This window comes from Argentina anserina, chromosome 1 (genome assembly GCF_933775445.1).
Source record: "Argentina anserina chromosome 1, drPotAnse1.1, whole genome shotgun sequence".
Lineage (NCBI taxonomy): Eukaryota > Viridiplantae > Streptophyta > Magnoliopsida > Rosales > Rosaceae > Argentina > Argentina anserina.
Genome location: NC_065872.1, coordinates 19,169,159 through 19,187,926, shown reverse-complemented (window position 1 = coordinate 19,187,926; position 18,768 = coordinate 19,169,159). Strand labels below are relative to the sequence as shown.

The 18,768-nt window shown below is 37.1% G+C and overlaps 3 protein-coding genes across 6 annotated transcripts; 1 reads left to right on the top strand and 2 right to left on the bottom strand.

Annotated features, from left to right (window-relative positions):
- Window positions 1–6,262: 6,262 nt before the first annotated feature.
- LOC126791054 (uncharacterized) lies at window positions 6,263–10,301 on the top strand. Its single transcript, XM_050517455.1, has 11 exons — window positions 6,263–6,752; window positions 7,112–7,214; window positions 7,311–7,324; window positions 8,141–8,359; window positions 8,624–8,695; window positions 8,799–8,885; window positions 8,977–9,015; window positions 9,274–9,378; window positions 9,490–9,655; window positions 9,780–9,889; window positions 9,975–10,301. Exons 1-11 carry the CDS (start codon window positions 6,528–6,530, stop codon window positions 10,059–10,061), a joined length of 1,227 nt encoding a protein of 408 aa, XP_050373412.1. The 5' UTR covers window positions 6,263–6,527; the 3' UTR covers window positions 10,062–10,301.
- Window positions 10,302–10,350: 49 nt separating this feature from the next.
- Window positions 10,351–16,615, bottom strand: LOC126785478 (ALA-interacting subunit 5-like). 4 transcript variants are annotated; one of them, XM_050511181.1, is made up of 9 exons: window positions 16,368–16,493; window positions 16,008–16,319; window positions 13,056–13,114; window positions 12,886–12,960; window positions 12,659–12,778; window positions 12,465–12,535; window positions 11,274–11,568; window positions 10,848–11,137; window positions 10,351–10,632 (listed from the first exon to the last, which is right to left on the bottom strand). In XM_050511181.1, exons 2-9 carry the CDS (start codon window positions 16,246–16,248, stop codon window positions 10,566–10,568), a joined length of 1,218 nt encoding a protein of 405 aa, XP_050367138.1. In that variant the 5' UTR covers window positions 16,249–16,319; window positions 16,368–16,493; the 3' UTR covers window positions 10,351–10,565. The 4 variants fall into 4 exon arrangements, with proteins under 4 accessions (XP_050367138.1, XP_050367147.1, XP_050367157.1 ...); XM_050511190.1 differs by having other exon boundaries at window positions 16,008–16,316; window positions 16,368–16,482; XM_050511200.1 differs by having other exon boundaries at window positions 10,352–10,632; window positions 16,008–16,114; window positions 16,191–16,615.
- On the bottom strand, window positions 16,613–18,322 carry LOC126785468 (transcription termination factor MTERF4, chloroplastic). Its single transcript, XM_050511171.1, has one exon. The coding sequence runs from the start codon at window positions 18,149–18,151 to the stop codon at window positions 16,613–16,615; it is 1,539 nt and encodes a 512-aa protein (XP_050367128.1). The 5' UTR covers window positions 18,152–18,322.
- Between the last annotated feature and the right edge of the window lie 446 nt (window positions 18,323–18,768).

Below are 18,768 nucleotides of genomic sequence, written 5' to 3'. Positions count from 1 at the left end.
AATTCATTGTTTCTTGATAGGTTATTGTCGTAGGTACAAGTTATGCTTGAGATATCCTTTGATTATTGTTGGGTTCATTATTTGAACACTAATAATTGAATTCATCTTTAAAGTCAGTTTCTTGTATAAGTTTTAAGAAAAAAGAATCGAGTTAGTATATAATTGCATAGGTGATTTAAGGTGGAACCCAAAAATCTTAGTGTCTCGTATTATTGAATTTAGTTTCAATTAAACTCATAGAATTGTTCTCTTATCATATATTTCTTTACTTTGTGTACTTGCTCACCACTCTATGGATACGATACTCAAACTCCCAAATTTATACTGCTACGCGACTCCTGCACCTGGGATTTGCAGGCAAATATATATATGTATATATATATATATATATATATATATATATGACGGATCACAAGAGGATGTCCGCATGACCCTTAAAATGGTTGCAAACAAAATTACAACAAGTGATGGAACAAAATTAGCACATTAACAACAATTTCATTGAACTAAATTACAGCATTGACAACAAAATTATCACATTCATTTTACACATTTACATGTAATTGAACAGAATCACTATCATTACAACAATTTGTTTAAAAACTTGTAAAAGTTTGTAAGTGAAGTAATTACGTATAGTAAAATTATAATTACTTAAATAATATTTTATTTTACCACAATGACGATAGATATGTAGTCATACTTGGAAAATGTGGGTACCATATATTAGTGGGTACCTAAGATAATTTTGTAGTGTAGTGGTACGTTTTTAATGATTTACACGAATCACCAAGTTTGTTAATGTTATCTATTACGAATGGATTAGCAAGTTCTGGTTAACTCTATTGATCAATACGTTTGCTATGAATTAAGTTGGCCACAAATTTACAAATCAAGTTGCCTAATCATTCAAATTACGATCTGCTAATGAAAATGTGGAATCTTGATATCCCCCTAAAGCTATAGTGTTTGTTGGGCTTCTTGTTAGGGGGAGACTCAAAACTAGAAGTTCTTTGGCCAGATTTATGAACATGATTGATACATCCTGCCCTTTTTGCAATTCTGGGGTGGAAGACCAAATTCGTTTGTTTATTTCCTGCTCCTTTGCTAATGATGTGTGGAATCTAATTCCCCATGTTCCTAGACCAATTTCTTTGTCTAACCCACATGACTAACTTAATGAAATTCTTTTCAAGTGCCCTCCTAGGGTCGCTGAGGATGGTTGTTAGCGTGTTGGGATCTTTGGAAAACCCAAAACAATGTTATTTTCCAAGCTGCCAATGCATCTCCTCAAGCCATTGCTCTTGCTACGGCCTCGCTCGGTTTTGCTTACCTCAATGCCATCAAGAAGAAAATCGAAAGGGTGCTGAGCTTATCTTACATCAGATCAAGTGGGTTCGTCCTACCCCAAATTAGTGTAAAACAGTGTATTAAAAAGCGCGCCTGAGGCGAGCCTTAAGGCGTAAAAGGCATAAGGCGTAGGCTAAAAAGCCTTAGCCTTAGTTGCCTAGGCGCCGAGACGCAAAAGGCGCAGACTAAGGCGCGAAAGGCGTTTCAAGGCGCGTTTTGAAGCGCGAAAGGCGAAAGCCTCAAAAAAAAAATTTGTTCAAGATTTTGTTTTTTGAATAGTCAATTTTTTTATTTAAAAACTATTTTTTTACGGGTTCTTTTAGGTTTTGAGATTGAGACTTTAGAAAGACCACCTCTACCGATCCCCTCTACCAAACCTATGTTGGTGTTGGAGATGATGTTGTTGGAGGTGCTGGTAGGGCTCGTCAACGGGCCGGGCCTTAATAAATTTAAATAAGTGGCGGGTCGGGTATTTTCACGAATACGAAGATCCAAGCCCGCCAACATAAAGCCGGTCTTGCGGACTTTTGCGGGCCGTGCTGGGCCTTGTGGGCTTGTATTAGAAAAAAATATAATACTCTAATTTAAGGGTTTGAAACAATAAAAGAAACATTCTAAAAAAAGTCACAGATAAATTCTAGTTTCGAAATATTGTCGATCGACACCAATAGATGTGATCGATATATATATTTAGGGACCCTGTAAAAATTTCATCCAATTCGGACCTCGTTTGACCGTCGAAAGTTTCGGTCAACAAAAAAAAAGCGTTTTCACATAATAAAACCTCATTGACTGGAGATTTGGCAAATCGATTTTCTCGTTGCGACCACGCACGATCGGTGACAAAAATTAGGTGATTTCAAATATGTAAACATCTTTCCGCATTCGCATCTTGGTAATGGGTCCCCCCTTAGGGTATATTAGTTTTTTTTGTTTACCGGAAATTCTGACGGTCAAACGAGGTCCGAATTGGATGAAATTTTAAAATGATCATTAAATATATATATTGATCACATCGGATGGTGTTGATCAATTTTGAGAAGTTTCCTTCATATAGTCGATTTCATAATGTGATAGTTTTATTATAAACCTAATATAAAAGTTATAATACATTAGTGGACACTTCGGCAATCGACAACTCCAATTCAAAATATGGTCGATCGACACCAGTAGATGTAATCGGTATATATATTTAGGGAACCTGTAAAAATTTCGTTCGTTTTGAACATGATTTGACCGTGCGTACAAACGGTTAACTAAAAAATAGGAGTTTTGACATATTGAAACCCCATTGACCGGGGCTTTGCCAAATACATTTCTTTAGCGCGACCGCGTACGATAGTAAGAAAAATTAGGTAATTTCAGATATGCAAACAGCTTTCGGCATTCGCATATTTGTTATAGGTCCTCCCTTAGAGCATATTAGTGGTGTTTTCGATTTACCGAAAAGTCTGACGGCCAAACGAGGTCCGAATTGGATGAAATTTTTTAATGATCACTCAATATATATATTGATCACATCGGATGGTGTTGATCAATTTCGAGAAGTTTCTTTCATTTAATCGCATAATAATATGATAGTTTTATTATAAACCTAATATAAATGTTATAATACATTAGTTGACACTTCGGCGATTGACAACTCCAGTTCGAAATATGGTCGATCGACACCAGTAGATGTGATCGGTATATATATTTAGGGAACCCGTAAAATTTTCGTCCATTTTGGACATGGTTTGACCGTTCGTACCAACGGTCAACTAAAAAAATGCGTTTTAACATATTGAAACCCCATTGACCGGGACTTTGTCAAATAGATTTCTTCAGTTCGACCACGCACGATAGGTAATAAAAATTTGGTGATTTCAGATATGCAAACGGATTTCGGCATTCGCATATTTGTAATAGGTCATCCCTTAGGACATATTAGTGGTGTTTTCGATTTACCGAAAATTCCGAGGGTCAAACGAAGTCTGAATTGGATGAAATTTTTACAGGGTCACTAAATATATATACCAATCACATCGGCTGGTGTCGATCGATCATACGAAGTTTCGTTCATATAGTCGCCTCATAATGCAATAGTTTTATTATAAATCTAATATAAAGGTTATGATACATTAGTGGACGCTTCGGCGATCAATAACTACAGTTCGAAATATGGTCGAGCAACACCAGCATATGTGATCAGTATATATATGTAGGGAACCCGTCGGGCTTGCGGGCCTCCGCGGGCTTTTCGGATCCTCGGGCTAAATGATGAGGCCTAGGTGATGGTGATGATGACATTTGGATGATGATTTAAATGGTGATATTTTAATTAATGATGATGATGATGACGATTTTGAAGCTTGAAGCTAGTCTAAACATTATTCTTTATTTATTTATTTCAAGACTAGTTAGTACTTTAATATCAAGTTGATTTGATTAATTGCATAGTTTTGATATGTATTTGTTATGAAGGAATAACTATTTATTATGTTTATTTTAGTTACAAATCATGTTATATGTAAACTACATATAAGACTAATCAATGCACAAGTATATGAATTTATACATAAGACTTACGCCTTGGTGAGGCTCTTCCGAAAACGCCTCGGCTACGCCTTAGTCTTTTAAAACATGGGTGTAAAATGAACTTCGACGGGGCATCACTCCCTTAGCGGTTGTTGCGGGCTTTGTCATTCGAAATTCTGATGGTCTGGTCACTTGTTCTGGGGCAAAGAGAATCCAAAGAAATTTTGTCATTGTAGCTGAAGCTTCTGCTCTTTAGGATGGCCTAATTGCTGCCTAGGATCTCCATATTCCCTCTATCCATATTGAGGAGATTCAGGTTCACTAATGAGGTGGGTGAATGGGAATCAAAATCCCCCTTGGTTCGTCTACTCGCTGGTTAGAGATATAAAGTCTCTCCTAGCAAATTTCTCTCAAGTCTCCATCGAGCATATCCTTCGTGAAACTCACTTCTTGGCGGACTCTATTGCTGCGGTCAGTCGGACCTAAGCAACCTCTTGCAGATGGAATGATCGATCCCCCCTCAGGCTATCCGAGCCCTTAATCTGGATCGCTCAGGTGTAGGCCGCCCTAGGGGTGGTTCTTTGTAATTTTATTTTCTATTCAAAAAAAAAAAAATACGTTTGCTATGAATTGATGTTCAAAAGCCAAAAGATTTGTGAAATCTCGAGCCATGATCCTTCCTTTTGGTTCTTCTAAGGCCATCTCCAGTGGTAGTGTCACCAAATGACACCTGGAGACACTAACAGTAAGAAAAAACATTGTAGCCCAACTCCAGTAGATTAGTTAAATCCTACATGGCGACACGTGTTTTTGACATATAAACTCATAGACCAAAGTTATTCGTAACAATCTCCTGAATTCATTATTGTGGTCGATCTTCTCATCTCCAAATCCATCACAATCAGATTTGCTCTATTCTGAATCCCCAAGTAATCCGGCTGGCAGCCTGTTACGGGTTGGGTATAATTTTGGGGCTATAATTGGGGGTTCAATTTAAGACTACTTTTAAGGAATTTATGGTTTTAGGGTTCCAATTGGGAGTTCTGAGTCATCGGATTACATTGTCATTCTTATATATGCAAGGAAACATTTGGCATTTTACGGACCAGGTTTGAATGAAAAGTGGAGATCTAAAATGGGTGGGTTTAATTATCATGGAGATGGATCACCTAAACTGGATCAAACTTGCTTAGAAGATGGAAACTCCTTCGCTGCTTTAATTGTTATTTGCAGAAAATTGCAGCACCTTTAAGCAAGCTAGAAGTCTAACTACTATACTATTGGTGTCTAGTACATATCTGCATTTCTCATTGTTCTTTAATTAACAGAATATGATAAAGATCTCTCCTGTATGTGCAAGAACTTGAACACCAGAAGAATATGAATGAGAACTGTTACACCAGCTAAAATAAACAATGGTAAAAAAAAACATTCAAATTTGACAATTCTATTGGAGATAAGATTTGTCAAAATTTGCAAATGTTATTTTTTGCCAAGTCACATGTCAAATTCAAAATTTGATAAAACCAAAAGATGCTCTAAGGGCAACAGCTGAGATGCCAGTTACTTGAGCCTAAAATATTGTGTTGTCACGAACAATGACTCATCTTGATAATTAGAGCCCAACTTAAGACAGTTGTTTTTGCTCCGAGGGCAGGGATTGATGCCACTAATAACATGATGATTAATGTCAGATCCTCCTATGATATATGCGAACTTTTTGGAGGTGCCAGCCCACTAGGGTCAAAACTTTAAAACCTAAATCATCATCAAAAACGTTATGGAAGTCACCACTGGATTAATTCATAATCATACAAATGAATCGAAGTCATCACTCTTGTAGTTAGCTACGTATACTTGGCTCGATCTGTATTTCAATGGCATGGTACGTCGCTGGAACTCCTGTTGGCGCCGTCGACAAAGTGCTCACAAAATCTAACTCTACATTGCATATATCCACCCATTATGATTCATTGAACATGTTTATAACCATTAAAATTATATTTGCATAATATCAAAGAAAATTTGAATGACTTGCTCGACATATCGCATATGCTCACTACTTTTTCGAAGTGGTTGAAAGTAACAAATAAGTGATCGTGTATTCGTGTATGTTTGATGGTTATACATAAAAAAATTACTCCCTAGTGTTATTTTTGAACTTTAAAGTGCAGGAGGTGTAGCACCATCGTGGCCAAAATAGACTGATAGTGCGTCAGATTATCTAGGCGAATCCCAAACACGCCAAGATAGCGATTTTGAGAAATGGAAGTAGCGAGTCTCATGGTGGCATGGGTTGCTTAATTGCTGGATATAGATCGCATAAGGGAACTAGCACAATGATGAAGATAGTGAGATAGTGGAGGCGCCAGGAGCTAGCACATGGTAAAAGGATGAAGAACACTAAGCATATATATGCAGCATATATAGGTGATGATAAGAAGATGACAAAAATGTAGCAAAAGAAAAGGGAAATAATATTGCAGATCAAACTCACGGGCTCACTTACCCTGTTGTCCCCCCTATTAACAATTTGGTGTTTTCTAGCTGCACACCACCTCCCTCGATCCCTGCCGACGAATATTCATGACCACCATCATCATCAACCTCTGAAACAAACTCTGCATTTTTCATTGAGGGATTTGGTTCCTTGGGACGACATGAATTCATCTTTGTGTCTTAGAACAAAAACATGGGTGCAAAGCTTGGTTCTTCTCATCATTGTTCTCGGCCATGGAGTAGATGCGAAAAGTATCAAGTCTATGAAAGTGAGTAGCAGTAGCATTTCCAAGGTGGAAGACGCAGTTAATTTCCATATATATTATGGCCAGGCCTTCAAAGTCATCAAGAATGCCATTGACGGCAAGAGCTACCTCCTCGTCCAGGTACATTCCATTAATTTTATATCCTCTATATCTCTCTCTACGTATATACACGTATATACGTACAAAGTGACAGAGGACTCCATAGAATGCAATATGAGAATGAATCAGTTCTTGGGAGACTGTAGGAGCTCATCTAATTAGTCCGTTGATTATTGGTATTATATTTCCTAGATTCTAATTATCGATTTTCAAACGCAGTCTTGTATAATACAGATCATTTTATCACCATATATTCATGTCCAATTTCATAAGCACTCACTAAAAAGGGAAAGTTGATTACAATCTAATCCTTTAGAATAAATTAAATATCCTAGCTTTTCCTCATTTTCTTCTTTTATGGGATGTAACAAAAATGATAGAACAACTCAAGAATGGCATCAAGGACAAAATATTGCACTTCAAGGATCAAATCATTCGTCGTCCCCTTGTCAAATTACTCAATCGACGCTGATAATTTTCCAGGTACGTACGTACATATCGATGGCGATGCATTTGCTTTCTTTGATTTTAGGTACGTAACTTGTATTCCATAACCGACTTTATTTTGTACAATTGCAGTTTCGTTTTTTGAGGTGAGGATCGCCCTTAAACTCCCATGAACGTACAAGTCGAGTAATATTCTAATATCAATCTATCTCTGTCTGAGCTTGTGTCCTTTGATTTCTAGTTATATATAACAAATCGTAAGTACGTACGTACATGTATGGCACTAGTATATATACGCAGCAAAACAGCAGCACAGCATATAGGCCGGAAAACTGATTGGCTTCACCTGCATAATACAAGAGTTAACAAGTTGATTTCTATTTTACAACACATGATGTGATTACTATAAGCTCAATAGTAATCTTTGGGTTTCTTCTTCATGACTTCACACATCATCTTTTATAAAAGATAAAGCAATTTTAAAATCGTCCTACATCAAACAGTGATTAGAAAAGCATTGAAATGATTGTGATAGAAATATTCAAGCAGCTAATACGATTTCAGAATTGCCTTTTATAACCATCTGCCAAGGAGCTAGGAACTAGGAACCAATGCTAGATATATGTTTCCAATTCAAATACGTACGTAAAACCCAGTAGGCAGAGAGATTTGTATCATAAAGCTAATTCAGGTAGTTGTCACCTAACTCACCTTGTGTTTAGAGTAGTGAAGTAGATTGTTAACTTTGTATGTATCATGATTCATGAGCACAAAGAAGTTAATTAGATCGAGATCTGATGTTATATATATCTATCATCTGGACAGAATCTGTTAATTTCAAACACATGAACATAATGTAAGTATGTAACTAACTTCATTCAAACTGTGTACTTAAAAAGGCTTTTGGTAACTTTTCTATGTTTTTTTTTCTTGTCCAAATGTTGCCAATGGTGGTAATGCAGCTTCTGGGGTTACTACAAAGCCTAAAGGGTATAACATCAGACTCCGTGGCTTCTCAATGTGTAATGAAATTGTACGAAGCTGGGGAAATAGGTGTGATCAACAAAACTGCCACACAAGAGCTAGCACAGTTTGGAGCACATTTCATCACCCAAATTGATCAACCACAATCTTGCAATTTTGCCTCTTTTGTTCCATATGGAGAGGATACCCCTTTGCAGGTAAGCACCCTATGACAGTTAATAAAGAAGTGATCGATATTAACAAAATTGAGACTCCTAGTATTGTTGAGGATGTACTCCCCAGTGTTTGGCACGCAGTTCCGCCTGATGTGGTCTTCCTTCATTGATAATAACATGAGTGTATACTTTTTACTGGTAATCATAACTCATCTAGGAGCCATGCCCTCCTTTCAAAAAAATAATTGGTAAAATTAAGCCTAAAAAAGTAACTGGATAGAATATCTGATTTCTATGTTTTGGTAGAGAGCAGAATGGATCAAGTTCTTGGGAGTGTTTGCAAATGCTGAAAGCAGGGCTAATCAAGTATACAATGCTGTAAGTATGACAAATCTAATGGTCAGATTATTAAATGAATCAGCGTTGTTGTGTCATATTAAGTACCTCTCCAACCTTTTGAATTTCTTTCTTTTCTCTACAGGTTAGAGAGAATTATCAATGTTTGCTCAAACTCGCAAAAGGCAGAACATCATTCAAACCAACTGTAGCATGGATGCAGTATGATAATGTTCGTCATTTACAGATCGAGTCCTAAACCTACTTCAAGTTTCAAATTGAGTACTGAATAATCATTAATTGGGGAAATTCTCATTTTGCAGGGTATATGGTCTTTCACACAGGAAACATACAAGTTGAAGGTACATACTAAATAACAAATTTGGAAATTCTTTGTACTATCTGTTCATTTAAAACAATCACCTTATGCATACTCTGATAACAATAGATAATGAACAAGGCCGAGGTTTAATCTATTAATAGTCTCACTAGATGGAGTCAGTCTGCCGTTACATGAATGATTCAAAGTTAATTATCTGTTGTGCGTGAGATACAGTAAACTTTGTCTTTAATTTTGACATCACAATTTGGTCAAAATCTGAAAAATAAATTGAATGCAGTATGTGGAAGACGGAGGTGGTGAGAATGTTGATGCTTCTATCAACAAAATTACCTATAACGTCTCTAATCCGGAGGATTTGGATGAATTGCATGCCATCCTATGCGTGAGTACTTCATGATGATATTTGACAGTTTAATAAAAGGAGAAAAAAAAAAACAATTCTGAATGAAATTATTCTCTTTTTCCCTAACTTTCTTTGTTCTTGATACTGCAGACCACTGATGTGGTTATTGACGAAACATATACTTCAGATCCAGCTGTTTATAATATATCAAAATTTCTTCAAAATATAAGCGTGGAAGATCATTCTTGTTTCGTTTTTCTCTCTAACCAAAGCTTGTGGCGATACGATAAGAGAATTCAAAACTCAACTGCACTCGGTGAGTATTCATTGACCTTAATCTTACTGTCAGTTAGTTCTGTATTGGATTCTCAAACTTTTACATCATCCAAACATGTTATTTTAAGCCTAATTTGCATCTGTCTCTGTGTTTTCATGTGAAGACTGGTACAATGGAGCAGTCTCCCAGCCACAGTTGGTCTTAGCAGATTTTATTGAAGTTTTATTTCCTACTGGAAACTATACAACAACATATTTCAGAAATATAGCCAAGGTAGATCATCTACTAGTCTATTAACTGGAAGACTACAAAGAAATTATTCTATCTAGAGATAATTTTATGCATCTGAAACATGCAGGGTGAAGGAGTTGTGCAGATTACTTCTGAAATGTGCGATAGGGATGTCTCCTCAGCAATGGAGCCAACAATAACAGCTTGTTCATAACTTCAAATTATTGCACTGAAAGTTTCAAACCTTCTATGGCCTGACAATATATGTCATTCTTTACTATTAGTTCTTCGATATGAATTATTACTGAGGATGAAAAGTTTTTTTTTCAGTAGAATGAGATATTCTGTTAGAAAAGTCGACAGTGGCTATATTTTGATAAAGCTCACTGTGGCATCTTGTTAAATTCAAGTTTGCAAATACTAAATATAGATCTGACTTCCTCTAGTAAGTTCAGCCAGATTCCAATTAGTGATACATGAACACTGATAAATACAGAAACCGTCTTGCAAAAGACAACCCTAAATCCTAGCTCACAAGTGATGCAATGTCATTGTTTCTTGCACAATCCATGCCATCACAATGGTAAAGCATTATGTACACTCAACTACTCAAATTTAATCTGTTTGTTCGAAAATATACAAATATTATATTATCTATCAGATAAGAAGGCAGAAGAGTTATAGTACAAAAATTTCTTAGAGGAATACATACTACAGATTAAAAACGTAGGTTAACTCCTGATGCATTTCTATTCCAAGACAAGTATGAGGTATCCCCAAGAGGTCTGCACACAAGAACAGGCAAAAAATATGTCAAAATCATCTCACTGATAATGTTTCTAGCATATGAAAATATGAAAGAACTAAAGTGGGTTGCTTTCCATGATTGGAACTACGCTAGCCAACTAGTGCTAATTACGAGTTCCATTCCTTTTTCCAATGGTCTACAATTTGTAAAAATCCCTTTGTAAAACTAGGAACAGGAATGTAGTTTACATACCTTGGCTTGAGCACATACATAAGTATGAAGCAAATTGCCAAGAACAAAGACATTCCACCAATAGTGAGATATGCAATGCCCATTAGATCATTCTTTCCACCAATCCAACTTGCAGTAGAAATTATGATTGACTTGCTGCCTTTAAAGCTGTAGGTGTTATAGTTATTCTGTAGTTCTATTGTTATTTGATCATGGGCTTCCAGGTCCTCTTCTATCCGCCCATACAGTTTTCTAAAAGATGGCAGTGCTGCAGTCCTCATCCAAACAATAAGATCCTCTTGTTCGCTTAACTGTTGCATGCAGAAAAAAGGAAATTCTTTTATTCTTAGAACTAAATAAACCAACAAAAGAATACAAGGGGGCTAAAACAAAGAGAAGTAAACTGCTCAGAATCAAGAAATAAAGACTGGTGAGGAAATTATGTACAGGTATGCTAGAATTGAGCTTTGCTCCTCCAATCAAACCTCCCTCCTGAAAGTTCTTGGGATAAACTTTGCTTGAAAACTTTTTCTCACGGTCACTTTTCCATGTGATGTCCTTTTTGCTGACTGCTATTGATTTGTTTTGCACTGAAAACTTATATGTGTCATTAAACAAACTCCATGCAATAAGACCACAAGGAACAATTGGTTGACCATTTTTTGCATAGCGTTCAGGTGCACAGTCGGCTGTATTATTTTCATCTCCCCGCAACTGTTTGTCATTTCTACTTTTAACATATCTGCATTCAAAAAATTATCAACCCAAATAAGAAACAGGGTGGAAGCAGGTGTGTGGATGATGAAGATGGTATATAATGTCTTCATAATCTTAACAATCCAATGAGAAACAGGGAGAGAACAGGTTAACTGTGAAGACATATGGCAGAGAGCATTCATTAGTGAACCTTAGAATGGTGATGATTGGAAACATTACACGTAAATAAATGATTCTACTACATTATGATTGAGTGTCTTATCATAGTATCATACCATGAATGTTGTCTACATGGTCTGGCTCTACAGAGCTAACATTATTGGCATTCCAGAAGAAGAAAGTGAAGTGTTTTACAACTGTGCACCGACTGCACCCCTTAAAACTTCAATCATTTTGTTTCATATTGCTATGACACTGTCATAAAATCCACACCCTATTTATTCCAACCATAAGAAGGACATCTAAGAAATGAAGGTTGCTTTTAGGTACAAGATAGACATTTCATCCTCCTAAGTCAGTCATGAATCCTCATTTTCACAACATTATCGAATACTGGAACCAATTTAGCATATATCTTTTAGTTTACTTGATGACATCTATGATATAGGTCATGTGCTCGTTATTATATACTGTTTATACATATAAAATATATCAATTGGTAGCTTGGTGAAAGATAAACACTTCCAAGTTGAATTGTATCATGAGATTCACATCTCTGGAATCCCTAAAAATTCCCCACTCCCAGTTTGAGCTGAGAACAAGGTAAACCTTGTGACTACAGAGGTTATAAAGGTGGTTTTATTTTTAATTTCTCTCTATGGGCACAAGTAAAATGAAACCTAGGCTGCATTGATAAAGTGTAAAACCAAATATGTTTACACATATACGCTGTCAAAGAAAATTCTTGACAAGAAAAATTACCGACGATGATTCTGAAAGTAGTGATCAATCTGATAGTAGACATAGATGGGAGCTTTCATTTTACTCGAAACCTGAGAATTTTAGGGTAAATGCACACAATTTCAGATGTATGAATCACCAACTAGAAGACGATAAAAATATTATCCAAAGTGTAAACTTCATCGTATACAAAAGAGCCAAAAGATTGAACTAACAGCAGGCATTTTCCTCATACAGGTCTTGTCAGTCTTATTGCTTTGAATATATGCAACCATATCATTCTTATACTTTGGAGGAACACAATCTTGGTCATATTTGAATTGTAGTTCCACCACCTGTATGTGAAAAGAGAGCATAGTTTAGTTTTATGCCCAACATTAAACAGCAACCAGTACAGAAAACCCATAACAACCACCATATAAAAACTTGTTCAGAATATTACACGTTCTGAGGCGAATAATGCAGCAAAACCGATAGGGATGAAGACAATGCCAATGGTGATAAATATTGAAACCACCTGAAACCAAATACAAGAAAGTACTATGAAAAACAAAAGAAGAAGGGATTCATGGGAGAATGATTTAAGGGAAAACAAGATAGATAGTTAGATACCCATCCTGGTGACAAAATGGGTTTGCAAGCTGGAAGCTCTTGCTGTGAGAACCTGGAATCTGAAATATAAATATGTAATTGGAGAATGAGAATATTGTCCACAGCACAAGCCATTCATAATAAGGATCATCAATTCAAGAATATCAAACTCTCAACAAACGCAGACTTGGTTAAATCAAATTGTTTTTGAAACACCAACATTATCCGAGATTAGACATAAGAATTCACATAAGAATCAAATGGATATAACCCAACAAAGCATGCAAGCACAGTTATAGAAAGACCAATCAAATACGAAGAAAAACAGACAATGGGGCAGAAAAAGAAAGCAATTGGATGAACAAGAAAGATGGGAATGATTTACATTTGGGTCGTCTGGACTTCTTTTTCCCTTCTCCCCCATCTTTGCCCTTTTCAGATTTTGTACCCATCTCCACGATCACTTCCTCCAGAATGAAAATGCCAAAAAATCCCAGTAATATTCTCACATGAAAATCGACAATGCAAGTGAATGTATTGAAAAGTTGGCGACTTTGTACGGTTTCCTACGAATGTGGAATCATGGGAATAACAAAAGGATGAAGCAGAAGCAGAGGGGTGTCTGGTTTTTTATATAATCATAGCAAGTAAAGCTTGTAAAATATTTGGGATATTTTTTGGTTCGGTAGTTGGTAAAATTTGAATGAAGGTTATGATCTGCATGGAGCGGAACCACCGGTCGTGTCTCATGATCGCAACTCCTATCTACTCTGCCTCACCCACAAGTCTCCTAACTACTTTTTATATGTAAATATTGTTCACTAACGATTAATGGAATCTTAAAGTCAGGAGCATATGATTTCACGAATGGGAACTATATATGGAAATGAAGTGCCGTCTGATACTGCTAAAAATGTTGATGTGCTAAAAATGTACATACTTTATACACTGCTAGTCTGCTACTATATATCATTGGTTGGTTACATAACTTACATTTACTAAAACGCCGTATGAATTGGATCAAATGTGCGAATCCGCTCTTTATGAAGAATTATTGAATCAAACGAAATTAAAAAAAAAAAAACTCGGAGGAATACTTTAGTGCTGTTATGGAGTGTTTGTAGGAAACTAGATGATGTACTTGGGAGGAGTAAGAGGTAGAGTAGTGTGCAGTTGGTGTCTTCATCCATACAGTAGCTTGTCAAGGCCTGGAAACTCAGATAGTCAGATCCAGTTAGTCCGAAAAAATCCCGGGCGGCATCAAATGCAGGTACACACGAGCTGAATATTGCAGGTGGGATATTAAAGATGATCAAGGTCAGTTCATTGCTGGCTTTGCTCAGAGACTTAGATTCGGTCTATTCCGCACTTCATTCGGAGTTAGCATGTCAGAGGTATGGTTTGGATTTGTTGCGGACTGAGTGTTTCTAACGCTGTGATCGAGTGTGATTGTCACACTGCTGTGCAACTAGGTAACCCTCTTGCCTGCCACCTCTCTCCTATGAGTGCTCTAATTTATGACAGAACTTGGCATGCAATAGAGATATTATCATCAGTCTTTTCAGTTATCCTCCTAGACAAGCAAACATGGCAACTCAAATATAATAGCTATTTCATTTTGGATGGTTTGTGAACGCTCTGGAAATGACTGGATGTCCTCATGTGTTAATTGATAAAGGACTAAAGGTGTTCTTGTCAAAGAAAAAAAAGAAAATGAACCGAAACAAAAATGAATTGCAGAAACAAAATGCAATCCACACACTATCCTGTGAACTGAATGAAAAATGGACCTTTCTGTCTCCTGCACTGAAACAACATTTGTAGTAATCACCAATATTATCAGCATCAGAACTGCTTCTTGCACTAATTAAACTAGTGGGATGGCTGTCATTGATATGAATAAACATGCTCAAAATATTATCAAGGACATCATTAAAACACCAAAAGGCATATCCTGGGTAGCAAAGCAAAGTTTATATGACCAACGACATCAAACTGAACGGATGGCAGGGAACAGACAAGCCAATCTCCAACATAGGCCTTAGAAAAGAAGAGCTGCGGTTGAATTCACAAGAAAAATTGTGCTCATCTGATCATCAACAAAAAATTATCTCACAACTTTGAACCTATACTCGGCATTAAGCTGGATGAAACAGGACAGGACCTAACAACCTGGGTTTCTGAATATATCTAAACTAAGAGAAGCATGTTCCATAACCAAGCAAAAAACTCTAGAACATGACCACTTACTCTGACTTGAAAAGCTCATGAATGATACAAAATTAAAATTCAATAGTACAGTAACTATACTCCATATTAACATAAGTAGGACTAGCTCTATCCTCTAAGGCTATATACTGAAAATCTATTCTGTAACTTATTACTGGTGAACCTAAAGAACGAACAAAAGTCACAGATATATCACCATATACAGAAAAAGGACCTGAGAATCAGTAGAGCAAGATGATAATGATAGTAAACCATAACCAGCAGATACAGGTGCATTCTTGAAGAAGTGTGTAACTCAGTAACAAAAATGGTTTAACTCTAACAAATCAACGTTTAGCACCTCCATTCTTCCCAAAGACCTAGATGCCAGATCCTCCACAATGGGCTACATATGAGTAAAAGGTAAGAAAATAAACTCCTAGTCATATGGCTAAACAAAAGTAGAAGAGGTTGTGAAACACGAATCTCCACTTGATTTCTGAATCAATAGGACTTAGAAAAAGGTCATTAAGAAAAACAGCATACTTTAGGTCGGCTGACCTTTGATTGCAACTGTGGAAGTGTCCATGAATTGTTCAAAAGGTGAAAGCGAGAGGGTTTTATTGAATTATTAGTTTTAATTAATAACTAATGCATCTAAGAATGAACTAAAATTCACGGTGCATAATATATCATCATAAAAATAAACAGATTAGAGAAAAGTTGAGCAAATCTGATAATGAAGTAAAATAATTAAATAATTACCAGGAAATTTGATTGTGAAATATGTTCTATGTTCCATAGAAATATTTTCAGTTGAGCACTTGAGCTCATATAGACTCATTGCAGGAAAGCACTGTTGTATAGAAAATCTGAAAGGAAACAAAGAAACGGTTGAACCTACTAGCAAGTAGCAACTATTGTTATAGGCATTGATGGTAGCTGTACATTGAAGGAGTTCGGCAAGACGCAAAAGCTTTGTAACCTCATGCACTGCTGCTTCCATTGCTTCAATTCCAGTATCCCCATTGTCTTCTGCTTTCTACCATACCACTGATATTAAGCTAATTCAGACTGCTGGAGAAGAAATTGGATCAATTAATTGAAAACATGATTAATTGCAACCTTCACATCCAGCCAATTTCAAATCTTGCCACTCTACAATTCAGATCAAATAGAGATTTCACTGAGCTATGTCCCAACAACTACAACTCATAAAACAGAACTCGTCAGACTTAAACACAAGGCCTGAAGCAATACGAGATTTACTCTAAGGGGAAACTTAAACCATTCCAATAACTAAACATGCAGATAATGGGACATCAGTAATATGTCAAACTGATTCACTTTACTAAAATCAGCCAAATTCACTACAGGGAAACAGTGCGTCTGTAAAGTATTTCATCATCACTCTCATTTTCCTCATCTGACACCATTTCATTTCCAACTCCAGGAAGCTCTAACTTCCCTCCCATACAAAATGATGGACCACAAATCTCTGTTTCAATGTACTCCCCTTGCAATCTCTCCTCAAATCTCTGATCGCTACAGTTGAGGAACCATCTCAAAGAACACCTGATCCCCTTGCTTTTCAACTTCTGGTATCTAGGTTTGATCCTGGATTCTAAACTATAAGTAAAGTATTCTGGAAATTCCATGAGCTCTTTCACTGGTCTCCCCATTTCACTCTTGAAAAAGTAATAGCTGTTCTTCATGAGCTCAACACGCAGTGCCACCAATTGGGGACACTTAACAACCATCTTCGCTACATCTTCTGAAGGTATGCCCCGTCCAATAAGGAAATCAATAGGCTTCATTATCACATGCTGATTAAGGCTTACTGTCTGCGGCATCTTCTCTATCACCCTCGCAAAACCTTCAGGATCAATTTTAAGCTTCATACTGAAGAAAAACTGCTGCGACGACATTTTAGCTTTCAGAGGCTGCCCAATAATTTGGGGGTATTGAGCAACAATAGAAGCAAGCAGTTCCCTCCTGATCCCAAAAGCAACCAAACAATCCACATTCGGCTTAACAGTCTCCTTAAGATCATAACCAAGTAAATATGCGCGCTTCTCTAACATCCTAGCCAAAATCTTTTTCGGCAAACCTAAGGACACCAAAAAATCAACAAAAGGCTTAATCACAGTCCCAACTCTCATTCCCAAAAGATAAGGATACTGAGTCACCATAGGACCTATATCCCTAGGAGCAACACCAATGCTAACAAGATACGCAACAGAAGTACTCATAGTCCCCTCAAGCTTATACCCGAGAAGCTCCGGATACTTCTGCAACACATAGCCAATATCCATCTTCTCCACATCGAGCCCACGAAGGAACTTGATCACCGGAACAAGCTCAACCACCACACTAGCATGCAACACTTGAGGGTAGTTCTTAACAAACTCACCCAACTTGGACCTCTGAATCCCAATTTTCTCCAAGTAAGCCAACACAGGCACCATGTTTTTTCTAACACTACATCCAAGCATTAAAGGGTACTCATTAATGTCGTCGATCGATAATCCTATCTTCTGGAGGAACTCAACTCTTTCCCTCATGACCTCAACAGTAGAGGGCAGCTCCAAACTTTCCAACTCATCAGGAACTATGCCTAGACTCTTCAAATAGTCGCATATTATGACTCTAGAGACAAGCCGCTCTTTGCGGCCCTGAACAACGCCCCAAGTGACTGAGGGCATCTCGTACTCAGGAAACTTGGAGGACTGAGTTGAATAGTGAGTGATGTGTAAATCCCATGAAGGGTTTTGGGTAGGGGAGAAAAGGGCAGATGGGTTGTTGTTGTGGTGGGATTGGGTTGGTGGTGGTATGGGGTTTTGGAGCAAGAGTTTGGCGATTTGGGTGATGGGTTTTGTTCCTCTTTGTCTTAGCTGTGAGGCAATCATTTCAGAAAAAAGGGTAATGATATTGATCAAGCCCGTGTGTAAGTTGGAGAGGGAGAGAAGGGCTTACTTGATTCTGGTCTCAATCGTGAACCAGATGAGGCATGCTGCTTTCTCTCTCTTCAACCTCTGCAGGGTTCTTGCTCGGGAGCAACTAATATCATCAGGGCATCAACTTCGACTACACTGCGGGGTTTAGGGAAGCCCAGTACCCAAAACACCCTTATCGAACCATGCTACGGTCACGTGCTGCGGCAAATGCTGTTGTCCACTATCACCGCTCACCGGCTCTCGACAATATTGAGAACTTTTCGACTTAACCCGCTATTTTATTTTATATTTTCATCTTAACCGTTCAATTTACAAATATGTATGAGTATATCATTTATATAAATTTTTAACCAAATTGAGAATTATGAAGACAATGTTATTTACCAACTATGAACTTGAACGGTTCATATTTGAAAGATTTGGCTCATATATTAATTTAGCTAAATTACTAATTGTTAAGAGTATCAAACTGGTTCAAATCTTTAACCATAAACCAGAAAGTCTTCAACTAATCCTCATTGTACTGGTCCTCATTAGAAGGGATCCCATAAGGCCAGCACCCAAAGCTT